The sequence below is a fragment of the Aethalodelphis obliquidens genome, unplaced genomic scaffold (assembly GCF_003676395.1).
Source record: "Aethalodelphis obliquidens isolate GAN/ISIS:26980383/991018 unplaced genomic scaffold, ASM367639v1 scaffold66, whole genome shotgun sequence".
Lineage (NCBI taxonomy): Eukaryota > Metazoa > Chordata > Mammalia > Artiodactyla > Delphinidae > Aethalodelphis > Aethalodelphis obliquidens.
Window position 1 is genome coordinate 17262 of NW_020838010.1, and position 25546 is coordinate 42807.

Genomic DNA, 25546 nt, shown 5'->3' on the forward strand with positions numbered 1-25546 from the left:
TCCAGGATCTGAACAACTTAACTATATCAAAAATGACCAGACAGGGCTTCCCTGGTGGCGTAGTGGTTGGGAGTCTGCCTGCCGATGCCGGGAACATGGGTTCGTGCCCCGGTCCGGGAGGATCCCACATGCCGCGGAGCGGCTGGGCCCGTGAGCCATGGCCGCTGAGCCTGCGCGTCCGGAGCCTGTGCTCTGCAGCGGGAGAGGCCACAGCGGTGAGAGGCCCACGTACCACAAAAAAAAAAAAAAAAAAGAAAAAAGACCAGACGTTCAAAGGCTGGTTTGTTAAGGCATAGTAATCCACCTTATAAATCGTATAGCTAGAAGCCAACTTACACTTTAATTTCAAAAATAAGAGCAGCACCTAAATTCAGAATGCTACATCATAATGAAATTGCCTCAGCCAGCATTATGTCTAAGTCCTACACATTTCATATATTTTAGGGAACAACCTAGTGATTAAAGGGGAAAAAAATCTCATTAAAATACCACATTTGTTTAATGGGGTCCTTACCAAAGACCAGGGCTCATTTCCAAGTCACATTAATTTTCAAACCCATATTTTTTAGAGACTGGAAAAAAAGAGTGGCTAAACAAGATAGAAAGATTATTTTACTCTTAAATTAAAAAGCCTGGATATAAGCAAGTGAGGGCTGGTATGCTGGCATCATGAGGTTATCAGGGTATTCCATTGTGTGATTACACCACAATTTATTTATTCATTCTCCTATTATAAATATTTGGGCTGTTTCCAGTTAGGAGTTACTATGAATAATGCTACTGAACATTCTTTTACATATGTACTAGTGCAGCTATTAAAGTTTCTCTAGGCCAGTGGTTCTCACCTGGGAAGTGCTGATGGTCACAGTGACTGGGGAGTACAATTGGCATTCAGAGGGTTAGGGCCAGATGTTAAACATCCTATACTGTTTGGTACTACCCAGTACAAGTAAAAATCATTCCCCCACGAAATGTTAATACCATCTTCTCCTTTGACAAACACTAGTCTTGGGTATATACAAAAGAGAATTTATGGATCATATGGTATGCGCATGTTCAACTTTACAACTAGTTGAACAAATTTTCACTCCCACCACTGGTTTATTGCTTGACATCCTTTACAACACTTGGCATTCGTAGGCTTTTTAATTTTTGCCAGTCAAGTGGGTATATAATGATTCCTTCTTTAATTGCTTTTGTCCTCTTGAAGTTCCCAAGGAAGGGTCCCTAAATGCTGCTGCTGAAGCTATCCTTACTGCAGATGAAGTGGAGCACATTTTCTATGAGTCCCAGGATCAGTAGAACATCACTCAAGAGAAGCTATCAGAGATGATAATGATGCCTTAAATGAACAGGTTCAATATTCTAAGATGAAAATGGCAAAGAATAAGATGAGGAAAACGAATAAGGAGGAGGATAAGGAAAAGCAGATTCTTCAAAGGACACATTCAAGAAAATTAAGATACAATCCACATCTTCAAAGAAAATGTTTGTAAATCATATATCTGATAAGGGACTTGTATCTAGAACATACAAAATACATAAAGACCTCAGGACTCAATAATCAAGAGACAACTCAATTTAAAAATAGGCAAAGGAAAAAGAAAAAAAATTTAAATAAGTATATAAAAAATAAAAATAGGCAAAGGATCTGAATTGACATTCCTCCAAAGAAGATATAAAAATGGCCAATAAACACAATGAAAAGAAGCTAAAAATCATTAGTCATTACAGAAATACAAATCAATACCACAATGAGATATCACTTCACATCCACTAAGATAAACTAAGGTAAACAAAGACGGACAATAGCAAATGTTGGCAAAGTTGTGGAAAAATTGAAACTCTTGTACGTTGCTGGTGGGAATATAAAATAACACAACACTTTGGAATACAGTTTGACAGTTCCTCAAGAAGTTAAACATAGAATTGCCATATAAGCCAGCAATTTCAGTCCTAGGTATCTATACCAGAGGTTTGAAAACATATGTCCACACAAAATCTCATACACTAATATCATAGCAGCCTATTCATAGTAGCAAAAGGTGAACACAACCCAAATGTCCATCAGTTGATGAACTGATGCACATAATGTGGTATATCCATAAAATGAAATATTATTCAGCAAACAAAAAAATAAATGAAGTATGCTACAACATGGATGAAACTTGAAACCATTATGCTAAATGAAAGTACTCAGACACAAAGTATGTTTCCATTCATATGAAATGTCTAGAATAGGCAAATCCATAGTGACAGAAAGTAGATAACTGGTTCCTGGTGGCTGGGGCAGGGAGCTGGAATTGGGGGTAGCTGCTAATATGTATAGAGTTCCTTTATGGCATGATAGAATGTACTAAAATTAGATTGTGGCCATGGACGTACAACTCTTTGAGTATACATAAGCAATCAAATTCTCCAGTTTCAATGAATGAATTGTGTGTTTTGTGAGTTATATTCCAATAAAGCTGTTATTTTAATAATAAACTAACACAAACATCTTTAGATAAATAGCCGACTGAGAACCAACTTTCTGACCCAGCTCTATTTCATGTAAGGCAACCCAGCATAAACACTGGTGTTTGGATTTCCAAAATGTCATCAAATTGTAGCCACACATTTCAACAAACAGAAATTCTTGAGAGGAGGAATGTAAACATTGAAGCATGCTAGATACATGATGCTAGCATGACCAATGAAGACATGGGAATAAATTAATCTGTAGAAAACTGAGAGTTTACAGTCAGTCCCCCTTCATCTAATAATCAGAGAAACAGAGACCTAATAAATTGAAAATGATCAAATCAGGGACTTCCCTTGTGGCTCAGTGGTTAAGACTCCGCGCTCCCAATGCAGGGGGCCAGGGTTTGATCGCTGGTCAGGGAACTAGATCCCACATGCATGCCGCAACTAAGAGTTCACATGCCGCAACTAAGGAGCCCACCTGCCGCAACTAAGGAGCCTTCGAGCTGCAACTAACAGCTGGCGCAACCAAATAAATATTTTAAAAAAAGAAAATGATCAAATCCATATTCTAAAATCCAACTCTCTTACAGATATATAATATTGAGACTCAGAAGAAAAGCTAACACACTGAGATATTCATGGAAAATAGTAGGATTTGAATGAACAGAAGAGAAGGGAGGACAGCAGCAATCATTTATTGTGCATCTAATATGTGCTCAGGATAAGCAAAGGAATGCAGACAAATAGGAACATTTGTTTGGGATACTGAGGGGCAAAAGGAGTCTGGAACCATTGTTATGGTGAGCCTGTGTTAGAGACTTCTGTTTAAGTACATTCAACAAGTAAATCAAAACAGATTTGCCATCTGATAGAAAGGTAACATAGGAACATCCTTGATTCCAATGAGGTAGGGAGTATTATAAGCTGTGCAGATACATCCTTGTATATAGAGGCAATTTAGTTAATAAAATCATCAAAAGCAGCATTAAAAGGGAAAGATGTTGGAAAAGGGCAGCATTATGCTGAAGGCTGTAGTGCTCTGGTTGCCAGGCAGCCACTCTGGGGCCCTCTTTTGTTACCGTGGTGATGTTTGGAGAGCTTACCTAAATACTCTTTGAGATAGCATCTGAACTCTCCACATCCTTTTAGCACCAACTAGTCATGACACTTGTTTTTACTCCTCCCCCACATCTCTACTCATACTGTTATAATCTTATGAATTTGATGAACCAACAAGTGTACCTCCAATGCCCAATGCACTTGGCCAGAGAATGATGCTGATTTGTCTACCCAAGGCAAATAAATGAAAGAACAGTTAAATGAATGAGAAGATCAACCAAGATTATTCAAATAAAAATAACCAAAACAAGATTATTCAATAAAAAACTGATATATCAGGGGGATAATCCAGGATCTGTGCAACCTTATGTCGTGGAAAGGACATTGGCTTAATAAGCAGGAGTCTTGGCTAATAGTTCTGATGCTCTGTCACTTACCACTGTGTGATCTTGGTCACAAGAGTCCCGTTTTCTGGGCCTCAGTTCCTTCACTGTAGTAAAAGAGGGTTGAATTATGGCAGTCGTGTTTTAAAATTTTCTGGTCACAATCTATAGTAAGAAAAACATTTTACATCATGATGCAGTATACACATATACATACCAACAAATCTAAAATAAAAATTTTATGAAGCGATCTTTACGATTACTATGTATGTGTGAGGTACTCTGACATTTTCTGTTCTAAACTTTTTCATATTTTTAGTTGCTGGTTGTAACCCAATAAATTGACTTCATGACATCATTAATGTCTCACCACCCACAGTATGAAGAACACTGAACTAGTTAGTGGGTATATAATGGCTCCTGTAGTTCTAGAATTCTATGATCTTATGTTATGCCTGTATCTTCTTTTTAGAATAATAATAACAATTGCTAGCATTTACTGAACTCTTAGTATGTGCCAAACACAGTTTTAAGCACTTTACCTATATGAACTAACTTAATTTTTCAACTACTGTGAATACTTTCATTAGTCCAATTTTAAAGATGAGGAAAATCGATGTGGCAGATAATTTGCACCAAATTTAATGGACTACCAAAATAAATTTCATGTTGTATTTGAAGTGTTTTGAATATCTCAGAACATCACCGTTTCATGAAATAAAAGTAGTGTAGCACCTGCTTTTACTATTTTAAGCTTTGGAGGGCACTAAAACAAATTGTCCAGATCTCAGGGGAGAGAAAAAATCAATAACCTAAATGATACCTATTATTGGCTCTAAAAGTCTTATTCTATTATTGTGTAATTAATCCCAAAACAGGTGCTTATAATGCCTTCAGAGAACATTCATATATAGGTGTGATAACTATTCAAGTAGACACCTTAATTCTCAGGGAGATGCACTATCAGCAGATTGTCAGTAGAACAATACAAAAGACTTCAACTGTGTTCTCATAGTTAGTGCATATCTTTATTGTGTGTGGTATTGTAAAAACAAACATGGGTGCTATTTCTTCCCAATTTCAGTAATTATTCAACTACTGAGCACCATTGCCAATATTCATCTTTTATGAATTAGATAGACTCAGAATATGATGATACAATACTATTATGTATAAATTCCACTGAGTATATAGTTTAGGGGGTGCTGATGGAATGGATTTGAAAGATTTAAAACCAGTTCTTCTTGGATAAACAATAGAGATGGCTGATATTTAATGGCTCCTGCAGTAAATCCAATAAAACCCCATAATTTCATTTATTCATTCAACAATTACTATTGAGCACATGCTATCTGCTGGAATACTGATTTTTGCACTGGAGATGCAGCAGCGAACATAACAAAGTACCTACACTCGGGGAGCTTACTTATTTTGTGTTTTGTAAGTTTGGATTTTTGTTTATTATATTTGTTTACAGAGAGGCACACATATATATTCCCTTTGGTGGAGAGGTAGTGGGAATTACATGTTTCATTTATTTAAAATATTTGAATGCCTTTTACTTATAGCAATAGTGAAAGAACTATAGGAAACAATAAAGAAAAAATCAATTTCTACTCTCAAAAGGCTTATAGTCTAGCTAAACTAGTGGCTCCTAACAAGGGGTGATTTTGCCCCCCAGGGGACATTTGTCATGTCTAGAGATATTTTTGGTTGTTGCAACTGGGAGGGAAGAGTAGTGCTACAGGTATCTAGGGGGTAGTGGCCAGGAATGTTTCTAAACATCCTCCAGTGCACAAGACATTCTCACAACAAATAATTTTCTGACCCTAAATGTCAACAGTATCCAGGTTGAGAAACCCTAAGTTAGGGAGATGAGCTACATACATTAGAAGTTTTGTTTTTAATTACAAGGTATTAAATGATAAATGTTAAATGAGTGATACATACAAGGTGATACAGATAAGAGAAAGATCATTCTAGAATAAATTGATTATGGGAGGCTTCATGAAGGAAGTGGGGCTCAAGCTGAAGTGTTAGGTCACTCTTCTGCTCAAAACAGAGGAAAGCCTAAAGGGCCCTTCTACCTCTCTGACTATCTCCTACCACTCTTCCTCTCACCTCTCCACTCCAGTCAACTGGCTTTTTGCATTTCCTTTAAAATATCAAGCATGCTTCTGTCTCACGGAACATATTCTTGCTGTTCCCTCTGATTTAAGTGTCCTTTCCCAAGAAGTCCACACACTCCCTCACTTCCTGCAGAACTCTGCTCTATTCAATCTCTTAATAGAGAACCCTTCCCTAATCGTATTGTATATAAAATATTAACTCCTGCCCCCTCCCCTCCCTTTCCCCTTAACATGTTTTTTGGTTTCCAAAGCAAGAGTGTACCAGGCCTAGAGCAGACACTCAAGAAATATATGTAGAATTAGTGAATTAGTTAAATATTAATAATGGCAGTGAGAAGAAGCTTGAGTAAAGGAGCCTGACTACTGTTATCCATAATGGCCTAGAACAGTGCCTGCCTCATGGTAGGGACTTCATAAATAGTGAATAATGAATGATGAAATAGACAGCCAAGGGAGATTAATATAATCAAAACACGACTGTTTCTATCTTTGAAAAGTATTCTTAGGACAATTACTATGTTCTCTGTATACTGGCACATCTGGGTACATGGAATAAATGTTTTATTTTTAATTCTGACTATTCTTATCAGCTTTTTCACATTACATTCATTCCGTATACAATCCTTGTAGTTTAGAAATGCAGCTTCTGAAATTCTATATCCTACCTGTATGTTAAGTCAGGTATTGTATAAAACATAAGTATATATATATATTTTGTTTGTTTGTTTGTTTGTTTTTGTGGTATGCGGGCCTCTCCCTGTTGTGGCCTCTCTCATTGCGGAGCACAGGCTCCGGACGAGCAGGCTCAGCGGCCATGGCTCACGGGCCCAGCCACTCCGTGGCATGTGGGATCTTCCCGTACCGGGGCACGAACCCGTGTCACCCTGCATCGGCAGGTGGACTCTCAACCACTGCGCCACCAGGGAAGCCCCATAAGTATATTTTAAGAAGTGTAATCTAAAGGCAGCTCTCCACCAAGCCAGTTCTATAATTTTATGGCTTCATTTGCACTTAATCACGATTTAACCCACCCTGCACTCAGTGAGCCACTACAATTACGCGAATGCTAATAACAATAACAACTAATGTTTATGGAGGACTTTTTGTGCTAGGAACTGTCCAGAAGGCTGTGCATACATTATCTAGTTTTGTTCATACTACAGGAGACCCATATTATCACATTCACGTATATCAAACTCTAATTTACCTTCTGTGGCTGGCCCAAGGCCAAAAGCCTGGAACTCCTGAGCTATGACTACTTGCCTCCCGCTTCCAGCCACATTCTCTTTTCTTGCCTCTCTGCACCCTCCTTTCCAGAAGAGCCACGAGGGCTCCTCCCCCTCCCTCTTGCTACTTTGTTTTGGAAACCATGGCGACCAACGCTTTTCCCGCTTCTATCCTGGCAAATGGGCGGGCACTAGGTTGGACGACCCAGTACGTATCCCCGGAAGTGACTGACTAGTAACAGTGCGAGGAGACAGAAACGTGCAGAGCGAGGAGCGGAGCCAGAGAGCTGACACGTGCAGAGCGAGGGGCGGAGCCAGAGAGCTGACGCACGCCCTCCTATAGGCTTCGTAGCTCCTCGACTGGGCGGAGCTTTACCAGTCAGCCCGGGCAGAGAGCAACCGTCGCGCAAGCGCGCGCTCTCATTCTCTCAGCCTCTGACGGGGAAAGTTAGGTTTTGGGAGCGAAGAGGGTACGCAGTCACCCCGCCATGTCTGGTGAGTTAGGTCAGCCGCAGGAAGGCCCGTCACATTCTGGGCTCTATCTGCCGAACCCTGAGGGAAATGAGGCTGAGGTCCAGAGAAGTGTGAACCAAAGGGTCGGTGCCCCAAGGCGCAGGTCCTGGATCCAAAACGTTCTTGAGCAAATAACGAACTCACCTCGCCGGTGTAGCACCCCGTCGGAGGTGGTGCCTGTCGCTGTTTTGGCCGTCCAGAGGTACCTGTTAGAGGGTGAGCCACGCGACATGGAACATAAACCTCCGCTTTATTGCTATGATGTGACGATCTCGGACGGGGTGTTCCGTGAGAAGTGCTATCTGGACCCCAGGCTGAATTTTCTCGTATATAAAAATATTCTCAAAGTTGGCATAGAAGTGAAAATTTCCAGAGTCTCGTGTATTTACAACGAGAAAAGATTAGGCCAGGGGATCCTGTGCATAGATAACGTCCACTGTGGGGAGCCCCTGGACTCTATTTCTTTAGAAATTCCCTTCAGAAATAGAGCGCACCGGGAAATCCCGGAGAGGCCGTTAAGAGGCGGAAAGAGCCATTACCTGGCCCTGTGGAATAACGAAGATCCATATGGAGATATCTGGTTAAGCAACAAGCGACCTGAAGAGCACAATTTTAACGGTAAGTAATTGGAGGGAACGACGGAGGGGTTAAGGTTTTTGGGAGCTTGCTTTAATGGGAAAGGAAACGAAGGTGCTTTGGTATTGTTAATTATAAGCCGGGAGTGGTAAGAGACAAGCTTTGATGGGTGACGGGGTTCCAGCTCGCGTCTTGCTTTGATTGTAAAAGTGGTCATTCAGGAAATGTCCGAATACATCTTAAATTTAATCTGACGAACGTAGTGATGTTGCAGTCAGTATTCCTCATGTGTTCGTTATACGTTTGACTACAGTGGAATTCATCCTAGTTTTAGTCCCATTCCAGTCATGGAAGTAGTACTTTCTGTGTTGGTTGGAAAGTGTATAGATTTGAATTCGGCATAAGCGTTGTAAATATTTGTGGTTTTGCCTGTTTTAACTGTCGTTCAAAAAAGGATGTTCCGTGATTTATTCCTTAATAATTCACATTTAATGAAACGCCATTTTCTATACCTTTGAGTGTGGCAGTTATGTAAATGTTGTTTTTTGAATGTGTGATTTTGTGGGAAAGCTTGGAATTCTCATTTTTATGTTTCTTATTACTTACCATGAACAATACTAACCTGAGAAGTTCAGTTCTTCTGTTTCAGAAGTAGGAAGTTAACCTGATAATGCTAGCTCGTCCGTCATCAGCAAATGCTCTAAAATATATTTTTATCTGTAAGAGATGGAATAAGGGGAATGATAGTACTACAGTGAGAGGCCCGCGTACCGCAAAAAAAAAAAAAAAAAAGTGTAAGACCCAAGTACAGTAAAGTGTTGATGACAAAATATAGAAGTGGGTATATTGGTGTTCTTCTCAGGTTTGCTGTATGTTTGAAATTTTTAATAATAAAATGGGTGGAGTAAGAGACCCTTTTTGCCTTCTCGTATGCTTTCAACTTTTCTCTTAAGATGGGGAAAAATGAATTATATTACACTGCATGATTTGTTATTTCCACTTCTCTCAAACATCTTTAACGTACATCTTTTTATACACTTTTCCATAGTATGGATGTACCATGATTTATATAACCATGCCCACATTAATGGGTAATTTATAATTTTAGGCAATTATTGGTTTTTCAGTTTTAAATCCAGTGCTGAGCATCATTAAGATATACCTGTATTTGTTCACTATGTGCAAGTATTTCTGTTGAATGGTTGGCTTCCTAGAACTGAAATTGCTGGGTTAAAGACTATTTGACTTTTTTAATTAAATGGATATTGACAGAGCAGCTTCTTAAAAGGTTGTGCTAATTTACATTACCACTAACATATATACGACAGTGTCCAATTCCCTGTACTATTATTTTAAATTATATGTTTTGACTTTTTCTAATTAATTTGTAGGATTTCTTTGCTAATGGGTATTAAGTTTTGTCTGCCGTATTTTGCAAATTATTTTCTCCCACTCCGTTCCTCTTAGTTTTGTGGTGCGATTTTGTGCTTTTAAAACTTTTCTATTAGGGTGTACACAGTAAAATAGAAGAGTCTTAAAAATACAGCTATCTATATATATATCTGTGTAACCACCCTCCTAGATCAAGATATAGAGCATTTCAAGAACCCCAAAAGGCTCCCTCTCCTCGTTCAATATCCTATTCTAAAGGTACCAATACGATCTCAGAGGCAGCGGTTTAAAAGGGAAGTTAGGGGAATTCCCTGGCGGTCCGAGTTAGGACTCCGCGCTTCCAGTGCTGGCGGCCAGGGTTCGATCCTTAGTGGGGGAGCTAAGATCCCGCAAAGCTGAGGGCGCAGCCAAAAAAGTAAAATAAAGTAAAAAGGAAGTTAGACTGTGCCACTCTCCTGCCTAAATCATTACAGTAGCTCCGCACTGCAAGAAAATCTAGACCTACCCAGGTCCACGTGGCGCTACGGCGGTTGGCAAACTGTCTGTAAAAAGCCGGATAGTAAATCTTTTTGTCTTTGCAAGACCTATGGTCTCTGCTGTAGCTGTTAAACTTTGCCATTGTTTATGGAAAGCAGCCACAGAAAATATGTAATTACATGGGTTTGGTTGTGTTAAAACTAGAACTTTATTAACAAAACCGGGCAGCAGCCTGGATTTGGCCTGAGGGCCGCAGTTTGCGGAGACCTGACCTACAAGGTGCCCTTACGCGCCTTTCTAACCGCTCTCCTCCGCCATTTTGTTTTGGCCACGCCAGCCGCCTTTTAAATCTTTAAACCTCCAAGCTCTGTCCTGCCCTCAGGTACTTTGCTCCTGCTTTTTCCTCTTTCTGGAAAGTTCCTTCCCATCCTCAGGTTTCAACTCAGATATATAAAATATATTAGAAAAGGGCTCTCTAAAATATGCATTCCTTCGGCATTTATTGTTATTACATCACCGTGCAAATGCCTTTCATAGAAGTGGTAACACACTGAAATTATTTTCTTTTCTTTCTTCTCCCACTAGTTTGTAAGATCCAGGAGGGCAAGCACTCTTTTTTTTTTTTCCCTCACTGCTGTGGGCTGTTTCTCCTATACCCAGAACAATGTCTGGAACATAGTAGGCATCCAATACAGGTTCATTGAATAAAGGAATGAATGAAATAAATTACATTCCTGGATTTTCTAATGTTGAACCACTTTTGTTTCTATTTGGTCATGCTTGTTATTGTTATATTTGTATATTCAAGTGAATTTGGTCCATAAGTTTTGTTATTTTTTAGGAGAGTACTATTTCAGTTCGATTTTGATATCAAGTTAATTAATATTAGCCTAGTAGGATGAGTTACCTGTTTTTCTGTACTTAGCAGAAATCATGTGTTCATTGAAAGTTTGGTAGATTTTACCCCTAAAACGATTTGAACCTGGGACCTTGGGCCGGGATTGGGAATTGGGAGAATGATTCCTTTTCAGTTTTTTGAAAAAGTGGTAAAACCAATAATGCTTTTAGTGCGTTAAAAGCATTAAAAAAGCACTCCCTGGTGGGCTTCCCCACCAGGGAAGCCCAGTAGTCTACATTTTTAAATCTCTGTCTTGTCAGTTACATCCCCTGATGCATTCCTAATGTTTGTGTCTTCACCCTTTTTTATGGTCAGCCTTGCGAGAAGTTTGTCTACTTTCTTGGTATTCAAAACTAACAAAAGACTTTTAGGGCTTCCCTGGTGGCGCAGTGGTTGGGAGTCCGCCTGCCGATGCAGGGGACACAGGTTCGTGCCCCGGTCCGGGAAGATCCCACATGCCGCAGAGCAGCTGGGCCCGTGAGCCATGGCCGCTGAGCCTATGCGTCTGGAGCCTGTGCTCCGCAACGGGAGAGGCCACAACAGTAAGAGGCCTGCGTACCGCAAGTCTATATTGGGGAGATGTTTCTACTTTATTTTTGCTGTCCTCTTTAATTCTTTTTACTTCCTTTGTTCTTTTTTTGGCGGTGGAGGGAGGGGTTCTACCTTCTTGAGTCCAATGCTTGGTTCATTTATTTCCTTGTTTATTTCTTCCAAAAGCTTTAACAGTTCTGAAGTTTCCCATGAGTACTGCTTTGGCTGTATCCCCCAGGTTTTGAAGTATAGAAATTTCATTATTACTCCTTACTCATATTTTCTGATTTTAAATTTGAGTTCCTCTTTACCCCCAAAAGGTTAGAAAAAGCTTACTTATTAGACATGAAGTTACTTATTATATGAAGTTTTTAAATTAAAGTATTCCATATCCTTATTTTATAATCTATTTTATTTGCCCATTCCTTTGAGAGGAATATTGGCTTCTCTTTATGTTGGTGGTTTTGTTCATTTCTCAACATCTAAGTTTTCGATTTAGATGTTGCTGTAATGTGTAAAGTTTCATAGCTTGTTAATATCTTGGTCGATTTTACTCTATCAATATACAATGTATCTCTTAGTCCCCCTTTTTTTTGGCCGCACAGCACCGCATGGGGCATCTTAGTTCCCCCACCAGGAATGGAACTCGTGCCCCTTGCCGTGGAAGCACAGAGTTTTAACCACTGGACCGCCAGGGAAGTCCCTCTTAGTCCCTTTTTGCCTCAAATTATATTTTGTATATTTTGATAGTACTGTTTACCACTTCCACTGTCTTTTAGTTAGCATTTAGGGCAGTGATTTTCAAACATGACTGGGCATCCATATCGCCTCAAAAGTGTTTTAAAATTCAGATTGCTGCACCCCATCACCAGTTTCTGATTCAGTACAACTGCCCTAGAGTTTACATTTCTTTTTTTTTTTTTTTTTTTTTTTTTTTGCGGTACGCGGGCCTCTGCCCCACCAGGGAAGCCCTAGAGTTTACATTTCTAACACATTGATGCTACTGGTGCAAAGGCCACACTTTGATAACCACTAGCCTAGTGTATGTATCTTGGTTCATCACTTTATTTCCATTTTGTTTTAGGTTTCTTTCTACAGCCAAGATTTTGCTTTTTGACCCAAACCAATTCTTTTTCTTTCAAGAGATGAATTTAATCCAATTAAATTTAATGTAATTAATGATTATACCTGTTCTTGCAGTCCTGCTTTGTTTAGTGTATGCCATGCTTTATTTTTTTTTTACTATTTTTTTTTGCTTTCACAGGATTAAAATTTTTTTTCTTCTAGTGCTTTAGATGTAATATATTATATTTTTATTCTCTTTAATGTTTTAACAAAATCATTTGAACTTACATTTTATGTCAAGCTCCAGAATTATTTAGAATTTATAATATTCTCCTCCTGAACAAGACAAGAGGTTTAGGACTCTACTTGATCATGATGTAATTTGGCATACTGCTACATTGGATTTGCAGGTATTTGATTTAGGATTTTTGCCATCATAAATGTTTTGGGTTTATAGTTTTCTCTTTTGTACTATTTCTGTCATAATTTTTCAGGATTTATCTAAGTTTATAAAATGAATTGGTATAATTTCTATATTTTATTGTGCTCTAGAACAACTTATAGTTAAGAGAAAGAGCTATTCTTTGAAAATTATTAAAATGAAAATTGTTAAAAACCATATAAACCTGGTGCAATTTTGGGAGGTCATTATTTGTGAACTTTTTCATTTTCTTGCATGGTTATTGACCTGTTCCAGTGTTCTTCTGTTCCTTAGGGCAACCATATTGGTAATTCATATTTTTCTAGAAGATTATCTATTTCACTGATAGTTTCACATTTAGTGATATATAATTATATATAGTAATCTTTAAGATGATTTTCTCTATGTTTATAGTTGATCACATTCCAAACATTATTTTTTTGTTTGCTTTCTTCATGGTTGCACTTATTAAAGTTTTACCATTTTATTAATTTTTCCAGGGAATTGGATTTGCCAGTTATACTGTTTTCTAATTCATTAGTTTCAGTTTTTAATCTTTATATTCCTTTCTATATTCCTTAGATTTATTCTTTTGCAGTGGTTTTCACTGTACGGTCCAAGGACCCCTAGGTGTTTCCCCAAGATCTTTTCAGGGGATTTGCAATGTTAAAAGTATTTTCATAATAATAATATTAAGGCTTTATTTATCTTTTTTTACTCTCATTCTCTCAGAAGTATAGAGTGGAGTTTTCCAGAGGGTACATGTCATGTGACATTGAAACAGACTGAATAAATGCCAAAGAAAATATGATTTATCCAGTTGTCTTCTACTAAGATAGACACTGAAGAGATTTGCAAAAATGTAAAACAATGCCACTCTTTCCACTACATTTTTGGTTTTGGAAAATATAGTCATTTTTCAAAAATATACCTTTTTATTATACATTAACAGGTTTATTATTGTTGTTTTAAAGGAATTAATGAATATTTTAATTTCTTAGTTTTACTTTATAGTATGGTAAATATGATAAATATTACCCACATAAACAAAAGCTTTTTGAGGTCTTCAGTAATTTTTAAGACTGTAAAGGGGTCCTGGGACCACAAAGTTTGAGAAACACTGTTGTATTGCTTACTAACTTTTTATATTGAATATGTAGTTTATTATTATTTTCATTCTTTCTTTTGATAATGAACCCACTTATTTCTATGAATTTACACAGATTCCTCATTGTCTATGTATAACCTGTAATTTTTTTTTAGATTTCAGAGATATGTATATTCTATGAAGTTAATGAGTTTTTTTTTTTGTTTGTTTGTTTGTTTTTACCCAATCTGGGAAAATGTTAACCAAGCACGTATCTGATCATGGCTAACTGTCTGGACTCAATTGTAGCAGAAACAGTGGCTCTTACAACTGTGGTTTTATAAAATCATGTAGCTCTTGAATTTATTCTGGCTGGTAAAGGTGGTATATGTGCCTTCATTGATGAAGAGTGTTCCACATACCTTCTAGATAATTCAGAGGTGATCTACAATTTGTTTGACCATATTTAAAAGGAAATCACTTAATTACGTCACATCAAATATTAGGATCTGTGATCCTGGGCTAGTAATGTATTGGGAGAATCTGGAGGGAAATTTACACAAGATACCCTAATACTGAAAATAGTGTAGGGGGGCAGTGTTAATGGTACAATTGTAGTTATAAAAGGCCATTTAAACTTTTATTGAAAAGAAATTACAAGAATGGTTTTCATGCCAGAGTTGAGTAGGTGATACATTATATAAATAAAAATGGAAGTGGGGGATGCCTTAAAGAAATAAATATTGGAAAAAATACAAATACACATTTTAAAAGTTGGGACTGTGGGCTATGAGAGAGCAAAATGTGGAGAAAATTGCAGATGGAACCCCTCTTAACCAAGGAAGAATAAAATTAGAAATACAAGTTAATCTTTTAAAGATGGTGAATAGCTTTTAAGCAGTTTTGGCACTTGCTAGCAGGTTTGGAGATTAAAACATTTCAAAGTAAATTATATGGCGTATGAGAAGGTAATATGTGCTATGTAGAAAAATAAAATGGGATGGAAGATAAGTAAGGGGATCAGTTTTCTATAGGGTGGTTATGGCTAACATCACTGAGAAAGTGACCTTTGAGCAAAACTTGAAGGAGAAGAGAAAGTCACTCGGGTATCTAAGAGGAAATCACTTGGGTATCTAAGAGGAAGACATTCCAGACCCAGGGAACAGCAAGTGCAAAGGCCCTGTTACAGGACCATGTCTGGAATGTTTGGGAAATTTCGAACTTATACATATGAGACTAAGGTGAGGGCAGTAAAGAGATATATCATGAAACAATTCTATAAGTTAAATATATAAGTGCCATGGAAAATATTCCATGGCATTGAGTTTTTTCTTAAGGGAGGTAAGTTTCGATCCAAGTCTTCCAGGAAGTAATTACACAGTTTGATGAGGTAGAGGGCATTCCAGATGGAACATTCCATCTAGATGTGTTAGTTAACATAGGTGTTTACCTATATTCTAGTCACATAGTAAGTCATATATATATTTTAGCTATTATTATTAGGGATAATATTTATTACTAAGTTTTATATGTGAGAAGTATACAGACTGGTTTAGCTGGTGAGAAGGAGTTGCTTTGGGTATGATCTGGCTACCATTTTTAACCAATAAAATAGAATTTTGAAATTACCATGACATATTTAGTAGGATTTTTTTTCTTTTTTGTATTCTAGATACCAGAATAATTTCCCTTTCTCACCTTGAAATGACCTGGTCTAACATAAGGAATTTTCCTGCATTGCTTGTGAGAATCTTGCATAAATCAAAACTGCGATACTATGGAAAACCCAATAAAAAGATGATTGAGCCATACCAGGTATAAGTAGTGATAAGATATTATATGTTAATTTAGCACTCATAAATTATAACTTACAGACCTGACTCTTTATTAGGATAATTTATGTTTAAATAACATATTTTAAAGTTCAACTTAATAATTTTAAAAATGAACAGATACATATTTCAAGGTATTTTTCTATGTAGTTTCTTATAGAAAAAGAAGTTCTTTCTGTATTAGTGCCCTTTAGTTCCCTTGATCCAGCTGGTCTCCTTCACACCTTTTTCTGTATCTTCAACTTCTTCTTTACTGTGCTTTCTACACCAGCATATAAATATAGTCTAGTCTTCCATTTTAAAAAAGGAAAAAAATCTCCTTTGACATCAGGACTCCTGTATTCCCTCTGTTCTTCTCTTCAGGCAAGCTCCTTGAAGTAGTCTACACTATATGTTTTCACTTTCTTGCCTCCCTTTTACTTCTCAACACAATTAGTTTGACTTTTTGCTTCAGCTGGTAACTCACCAGAGACCTTCTAATTGTCCAATCTATCTGACACTTTTCTGTTATCTTGACACTCTATGTCATATGGTGCTGATTTCTGTCCTGTGTTTTTTTTTAAACTTAACATTTTACTGTATTTCCACATGTTATCAAGAACTATTTTAGGTGCTTTATTAAGCTTTTATAGTAAAAGTTATACATATTTACAGGGAATTTGGAAAATGTATAAAGATATATAAAGTTGATAAATAATATCAAGCCAAATCTTACCACTCAGAGAGAACCACTGTAATATTAAAGTGTATTTTATTCCCCTTTTTTATATGTGTATATCATATATATACACATATCTGTGATATCATATGTGTGTCATAGATAGCACATCTATGCATATATGTATGCCTATCATATATTACATATAACTATGGCATATATCATAGTAAGTTATCTTACAAAATGGGAATCATATTGTGTATAAAATTTTGTATCATTTAACATTTTCTTAAGTATTTTCTCATATTACTAAAAATTCTTCATTTATAACTTTTCATCATTATAGAGTCTCTCATATCATAAATTATTCAGTGATTCTTCTATAGTTTTGCTTCCTCATTCTTAAAATAAAATTTGAACACCCTGCAGATTAAAGTAACAAATATGCATGTGCTTTTACTCTTTTTTAACTAGACCTTTTTGGAAGTTGCTGACAGTTCAGGCGCTGTGTCAGTGATTATGTGGAATGCCCTGTGTCCTGAGTGGTATAAAAGTTTGCACGTTGGTTTAGTTCTTCTGCTTCAAGATTATTCTATTAAAAAGAGTCACCCCCTCAGGATGCAGCCTCTCCCTGTGGATCCACAGATCAAACTAATTTCTACAATGGGTTAAGTATTCAATGAATTTGTTATTTTATCGCTATTTTGTTTGTATAAATTTACAAAGTACCGTATCAGTCAAAAGCCCTTAAAAATTACTGAAGCTGTTAGAACCTGACAGACTTTAAATTCTTTTGTCCATAAAAATTTTTGAGCAATCACTTAATAAATATGTTTATTTATTATTGCATTTTTTAAGAAAAATCATCTGAGATATATATTGTTGATTAATGAATGAGTGCCGCTTGGGATGTACTTATTTTCTTTCATTTTTTGTATTAAAATATTAAATTAATGACTTGAAGATAATTTTTGGTACTACGAGGTGCTATTTGAAAAGGCTTTTGTCAAAATTTTATTTTGAAATAATTTCAAACTTACATAAAAGTTGAAAGGATAGTATGAAGAACTCTCATATACCTTTCACACAGATTCAACAATTGGTAACATTTACCTTTGCTTTGTCATTCCTCCACTACATATATATACACACATACACACACACATATGTATTTATCACCTCTGAACCGTTTGACAGTAAGTGGCAGCCATCATACATACCCCTTTACCTCTAAACACTTCAGTAATATTTCACTCTATATTTCTTAAGAACGAGAACATTCTATTATGTAATCACAGTATAGTTATCAAAATCAGGAAATTTAAAATTGATATAATACTATTATCTAACCTATGGTCAATATTCAAATGTTGCCAATTGCTACAATCTTGAAAGGGCTCTTCCTGATTAGTATTGAAATCACAGTACTGACATCTTGGCATCATCCTAAATATTTTGGGAGCATTAGAATTAATATAGTAAGTGATTGCTTTAAGATGTGGATGTGGTTTTTTTTGCATTTCCCTTTTTCAAAATTGTAGGACACATCATTCAACAATTTTAAGCATTGTTTTTGGCTTGTCATAGTTTTATACTGGACCTTTATTTCTGTGTATTCTGAACTCCCTAGCTGACCCATTAAGCTTAATTATGTAAAGAATGTTCAAATAATGAAGCCTTTGTTCACTGTTTACTGAAATATATGTTTAGGAAAATCTCATATGATTCTCTATTAAAATCTTAAGCATTTGGTAGACATCAATCTTGCTGGATGAACAGGTCATTACTTAGATAGTTTGGTACAACCAGTCCATAATCTCATTACTCTTTATTACAGGAGAAATTAAACTCATATTGCTACTGAGACTTAATTAAGAAAATGTAGTAAAATTTGGCGAGAGGAAGCTAATTCAAAATGTGTATTATTGTGTCTGCCAATTTATAAATTCTTTCCCACAACCAAGCATCTCCAGGTGACAAAATTGCTTTAGTAAAAATTGAGACATTCTTTGTCAATAACAGATAAAGTAAGTAACTTTGTCAATGTCACATAATAAATCACTGGCGTAGTGAAAATTGAAACCTAGTTTTCCTGATACCTAATCTAGTGTTCTTTTTACTAAATACAGTGTTTTCTGGTGTAAAGAAAATTAATTTCTATCACAGTTTTTATGTGTCTGTGGACAAATCTAGAAATGTGTCTGTACTAATAGCTGCTTCTAAACCTTAAAAACATATGGAAAGTGGGACAATAGACAGCATGTGACAAGTAGATACAGCCATTAGAATGTAGCAGTGAAACTGATTGAGCTGTATGCTACCTCTGCTACATAGAATTATAGGGCTGGATTTTCATAATGGAAACTCTCTTTTTAGGATATGAGAAGCTATTTACATTTTCAAGTGAATAATTGCAAATATAAAAATCGTTTTTAAAGTGAGAGCCTTGATGAGAATATATTGAAAATGTTCCTTTTAGCCTTTACAACAGTCTTACTTATTAGTGTTAGCATCAGTCTCTGTTATCCCATACCTTTTTGATACCTTTTGTTCCTCTTTATCAGGGGTCAGCAAACTATTTCTATAAAGAACCAGACAGTGGGCTTCCCTGGTGGCGCAGTGGTTGAGAATCTGCCTGCTAATGCAGGGGACACGGGTTCGAGCCCTGGTCTGGGAAGATCCCACATGCCAAGGAGCAACTAGGCCCGTGAGCCACAAGTACTGAGCCTGCGCGTCTGGAGCCTGTGCTCTGCAACAAGAGAGGCCGCGATAGTGAGAGGCCCGCGTACTGCGATGAAGAGTAGCCCCCGCTTGCCACAACTAGAGAAAGCCCTCGCACAGAAACGAAGACCCAACACAGCAAAAATAAATTAATTAATAAACTCCTACCCCCAACATCTTCTTAAAAAAAAAAAAAAAAAGAACCAGACAGTGAGTACTATAAGCTGTGCAGGCAGTATAGTCTTCTTCACAACAACTCAGCTCTGCCTTTATAGAGTGAAAGCAGCCAGAGATAATATGTAAACGAATGGGCTTGGCTGTGTTACCGTAAAACTCTATTTGCAAAACACAGGCATCCATCTACAGGCCATAGTTTGCCAAGTCTATGTGTATAAGTAGATGTCAATACTGGCTGTACATTAGTATCACTTGGGGAGCTTTAAAGAATCATGAGCACCCCACCCTCAGAGATTCTGAATTAATTACTCTGAAGAGGGGACCAAGACATTGGTGTGTCTCTAAAACTCCTCAGGTGATTCTAATGTACAGCCAGGGTTGAAAACTATTGATATATGATCTTTTAAAACCTCAGTATGATTAATGATCTTTTGAAGGGAAAAAAAGTTTTGTAAACCATGCTAGGCACAAGGGACACAAAGATAAGTAATATAGAATTCTACCCTTAAAATTAGTCTAACAGGGTAACATATGTAAAATGAACAAATTACAGTAAAATGAAAGACTGCTGACAGTAAACAGTAAGAAAAAAGAATGAATGGAAGGGGAGAGGAAATGAACAGAAATTGAGGAAAGAATGAATGGTCTGGAGAGTGGGAGAATGGGTTGAATTGGAGAAAGTATAAGTGAGGGTTAGGAATAATAGCAGGGTAGTTTAAATGTTATGAGAGGAAAAATGAGAAAGCGTATGTAGTTGGGGCCGGTTTGGTCAGTTTAGGAATAAAGATCTGATAGCATCACTGCCTTCTAGGTGTCGATGTTGGAAGACAAATTATTGGGGTAATTTAGCTTGGTTTATTTTTTCATACTTACACATATAGTTCCAAGTTATACAAACTAAGACGCAATTTTTTAAAAAACTAAATAAATGGAAGCTTATAAAGATGAAAATTCTATTGCAAAAAAAAAAGGACATATTTGCTGGTAATGTATGCTTTGTATATTGCCATTTTGTATATCATTCTGTCCCCGTATACAAAATAGTATTCAGTTGGCATACACAAATAATAAACCTTTTAAAGTCTTGAGATTTTCAGACTGTATGGCATAATACATATTGAGATAATAGCATCAAGTGTTTTTGGTTTGGGGCAAAGGAGGTTTTTAATTGATTCAAAATCCTAGCATTTTAGAGCTGGGGGCGACCTTGAATATAACTGAGTAACTATGGCTATGAAAGTGCTTTGTAAAATGCAAACCATTTTCTAGGTGCAAGGTGTAACACAAACCTTCCTCACTCATATATGAAAAGGTAAAAGTGAATTTTCTAGTCACATGGATGGTAATAGGCAAAAAAAGAAAGCAATTATTTTCATCCTGGTTTAATCTTTGTTTGCTACATAGCAAATTCTTAGAAAAATATTACTGGCATTAAAGAAATAGAAAGCCCAGATAGTTCTATAACTGTTAAAGAAAATGAACCAGAGGTTTAAAATCATCTCACAAAGAAAATACCAGGCAGGTACCATTTTACAGGCAAATTCTAGCAAACATTGAAGGAATGTACCATTCCAAAACTATTCCAGATAATAGAATAAGAGGGCATACTCTGTAACTCATTCTTTGCTACCAGTATAACTTTGATAATCAAAACCAAACAAGAATATTATTAATGAGGAAAATTAAAGACTAGCTTCCACTATGAACATATGTACAGATATTCAAAATTGAAGATTAGCAAACTGAATTAAGTTATATGTGGAAAATGATCACACGCTGTGACTAAGTTGCATTGTTCTCCAGCAATGTGAAGTTGATTTTACATATGAAAATCTATAAGTGTCACTCACCACACAGATTAAAGAAGGTCATCCTAATAGAGGCACAAAACACATTTGCTAAAATTTTACACACATTCATAAATTTTAAAAAGAAAATAGCGAGAAAAGGAACCTTCCATAATTGATAAAGGATGTTTGCAAAGTCAAAACATAACAACAAGCACAACTTTTTTTAATAAATTTTTAAATTTTATTATTTTATTTTATTAATTTATTTATTTTGGCCGTGTTAGGTCTTCATTGCTGTGCGCGTGCTTTTTCTCTGATTGCGGCAAGTGGGGGGCTACTCTTCGTTGGGTGCGCAGGCTTCTCACCACGGTGACTTCTCTTGTTGCAGAGCATGGGCTCTAGGTGCGTGGGCTTCAGTAGTTGTGGCACGTGGGCTCAGTAGTTGTGGCTTATGGGCTCTAGAGTGCAGGCTCAGTAGTTGCGGCGCACGGGCTTAGCTGCTCCACGGCATGTGGGATCTTCCCGGACCAGGGCTTAAACCTGTGCCCCCTGCATTGGCAGGCGGATTCTTAACCACTGCACCACCAGGGAAGCCCAACAAACACAACTTTTAATGGGGAAAATTTAGAAACACTCCTTTTTTAAACGGGGAACATTGATGGTCTCCTATTACTATTTCTGTTTAATGTTGTACGGGCTCTCCTAGCCAATGTGAGAAGATAAAATCCATTAAAAGCATAAGAATTTTTTATTGAAATATAGTTGACATAGTGCTGTACAATACTATGTTAGTTTCAGGTGTCCTACATAGTGATTTGACATTTGCATACATTATGAAATGATCACCATGATAATTCTAGTAACCATCTGTCCCCAAAGAAAGTTATTATTATGTTATTGATCATATTTCTTTTATTGTATATTACATTCCCTTGGCTTACTTGTTTTATAACTGGAGGTTTGTACCTCTTAATTCCCATCACCTATATCATCCCCCCTCCCCTGGCAACAGCCGGTTTATTGTGTATCTGTGAGTCTGTTTTTCATTTTGTTTGTTTGATTGTTTTGTTTTTAAGATTCCACATATAAGTAAGACCATATGGTATTTATCTTTCTCTGTCTGACTTATTTCACTTAGCATAATACCCTCTAGATCCATCCATATTGTTGCAAAGGCAAGATTTCATTATTTTTAATGGCTGGGTAATATTCCATTGTATGTATATATAGACTACATCGTCTTTATCCATTCATCTATCAATGGACACTTAGGTTGCTTCCATATCTCGGCTATTGTAAATGACACTTCAGTGAACATTGGTGTGCATATACTTTTCGAATTAGTGTTTTTGTTTTCCTCAGGTAAATACCCAGAAGTGAAATTTCTGGATCATATGGTAGTTCTATTTTTAATTTTTTGAGGAACCTCCATATTGTTTTCCATAGTGGCTGCATCTATTTATAATCCCACCAACAGTGCACAGGGTTCCCTTTTCTCTACATCCTCTCCAACATTTGTTACTTGTTGTCTTCTTTGATGATAGCCATTCTGACAGGTGTGAGGTGGTAGCTCATTGTAGTTTTGATTTGCATTTCCCTAATGATTAGTGATGTTGTGCATCTTTTCATGTGTCTGTTGGCTATCTGTGTGTCTTCTGTGGAAAAAATGTCTATTCAAGTCCTCTGCCCATTTTTTAATTTGGTTGTTCTTTTTCTTTGATGTTTGTTGGAGTTCTTTATCTATTTTGGATATTAACCCCTTGTTGGATTATCATTTACAAATGTCTTCTCCCATTCAGTGAACTGTCTTTTCATTTTGTTGATAGCTTCCTTTGGCGTGCTAAAGTTTGATGTGGTCCCATTTATTTTTGCTTTTGTTTCCCTTGCCTGAGGAGACAGATCCAAAAATATATGCTAAGACCAACGTCAAGGAGCATACTGCCTCTGTTTTCTTTTAGAAGTTTTATGGTTTCAGGTCTTACATTTAAGTCTTTAATCCATTTTGAGTTTATTTTTGTATATGGTGTGAGAAAGTAGTCCAGTTTGATTCTTTTGCATATAGCTGTCCAGTTTTCCCAACATCATTTATTGAAGAGGCTATTTTTCCCCATTGTATATTCTTGCCTCCTTTGTCATAGATTAATTGACCTTATAAGCATGGGTCACCAGGGCTATATGCTCTAGGAGTGCCCCCTCTGTGGGTTGTGTGGGCCCTCCTGTTGTAGTTGACTACTCTGGGCATGCTGGTAGGCGGGGCAGCCCCGGGGAGGGTGTTGAGTGGGGCCATGGCTTGTGCCATCCTGCTGGTGGTTGGGGCTGGGTCACTACAGGACTGGCTGCTTGGTGTTGGGGGTGTCCCAGGATCCGTGCTGCTCAGCTGGTGGGTGGGTAAGCCCCTGGAGCTAATAGGCTAGAGGAAGGACTCCAAATTAGCATTTGTCAACACCAGTGTCCTCCTGGTAGGAGTTCCCCAAAATGGCTGCCACCAGCATCTGTGTCCGCAAGAGAGTCCCAGTTGCCTCCTGACTTTCTAGGAGGTTCTTCAAAATTAGCAAGTGGGTCTGACCCAGTCTCCTTTAAAACTACTACCTACCTCTGTGCTGGAACTCAGAGTATGTGACATTTTGCATGTGCCCTTAAGAGTGGAATCTCTTGTTTCCTGTAGTCCTCTGGCTCTCCTGCACATAAGCCCTGCTGCTTTTCAAAGCCAGATGTTCTGGGGGGCTCATCTTCCCAGCGCAGGACCCCCAGGCTGGGAAGCCCAGTGTGGGGGGCTCAGATGCCTTGTTCTTGGGGAGGACCTCTGTGGTTATGATTATCCTTCCTATTAGTGGGTCACCGACCTGAGGGGGGTGCTTCCTGACTATATCACATTTCCACCCCTCCTATCTGACTCATTGTGGCTTCTTCTTTATGTCTTTAGCTGTGGAAAATCTTTTCTGCTAGTCTTCAGGTCATTCTGTTAGGTAGTTTCTCTGTAAGTTGTACTTTCGGTGTGTCCACGAGAGGAGGTAAGTTCAGGGTCTTCCTACTCCACCATCTTGGCCACCCACCAAAGGCATAAGAATTTTAAAGAAAAACACAAAACTGTCATTATTCACAAATTAGATCTTCTACAAAGAAAATCCAAAATAACACAAAGTATTAAAAATAATAAGAAACCACAACGTGGTATCGCCTCACACTGGTCAGAATGGCTATCATCAAAAAGACTACAGATAATAAATGCTGGAGAGGGTGTGGAGAAAAGGGAACCTTCCTGCACTGTTGGTGGGAATGTGAATTGGTGCAACCATTATAGAGAACAGTATGGAGGTTCCTTAAAAATCTTAAAATAGCTAACCATATGATCCTGTAATCCCACTACTGGGCATATATCTGGAAAAGAGAAAAACCCTAATTCAAAAAGATACATGCACCCCAGTGTTCATATCACCACTATTTACAATAAGCAAGACATGGAAACAAGTACCCATCAACAGATGATTGGCTTAGATGTGGTATACGTGTGTGTATATATATATATATATATATATATATATATATATATATATCTCAATACAATGGAATATTACTCAGCCATAAAAAAGAATGAAATATTGCCTTTTGCAGCATGGATGGACCTAGAGAATATTATACTTAGTGAAGACAGAGAAAGACAAATATTATATGATACCACTTATATGTAGAATCTAAAAAATAATACAAATGAATCTATTTACAAAACAGAGACAGATTTACAGACATAGAAAGCAAACTATGGTTACCAAAGTAAAAGGGAGGGGGGGGAGGATAAATTAGGAAAAAGGGATTAATAGATACAAACTACTATACATAAAGTAGATAAGCAACAAAGATTTACTGTATAGCACAAGGAACTGTATTCAGTATCTTATAATAACCTATAATGGAAAATCTGAAATATATGTATAAATATATATTTAGAAATATATTTATAAATTAATATATGTATATATACTTTATATATATATATATAAATAAAGCTGAACCACTTTGCTGTATACCTGAAACTAAAACAATATGGTAAATCAACTATACTTCAATAAAATTGAAAAAAATAGGGAATTCCCTGGCAGTCCAGTGGCTAGGACTATGCACTCTCACTGCCGAGGGCCCAGATTCAA

The 25546-nt window shown here is 37.1% G+C and overlaps 1 protein-coding gene across 2 annotated transcripts in view; it reads left to right on the plus strand.

Annotated features, from left to right (window-relative positions):
* Positions 1-7689: 7689 nt before the first annotated feature.
* The window catches only part of RADX (RPA1 related single stranded DNA binding protein, X-linked), a 71596-nt gene continuing 53739 nt past the window's right edge, over positions 7690-25546 (plus strand). For both annotated transcript variants that reach the window (XM_027089578.1, XM_027089577.1), the window contains exons 1-3: positions 7690-8394; positions 15896-16038; positions 17188-17380. In XM_027089578.1, the coding sequence (XP_026945379.1) occupies positions 7752-8394; positions 15896-16038; positions 17188-17380 (979 nt within the window). In that variant the 5' untranslated portion in view covers positions 7690-7751. The remainder of the gene's footprint in view (positions 8395-15895; positions 16039-17187; positions 17381-25546) is intronic.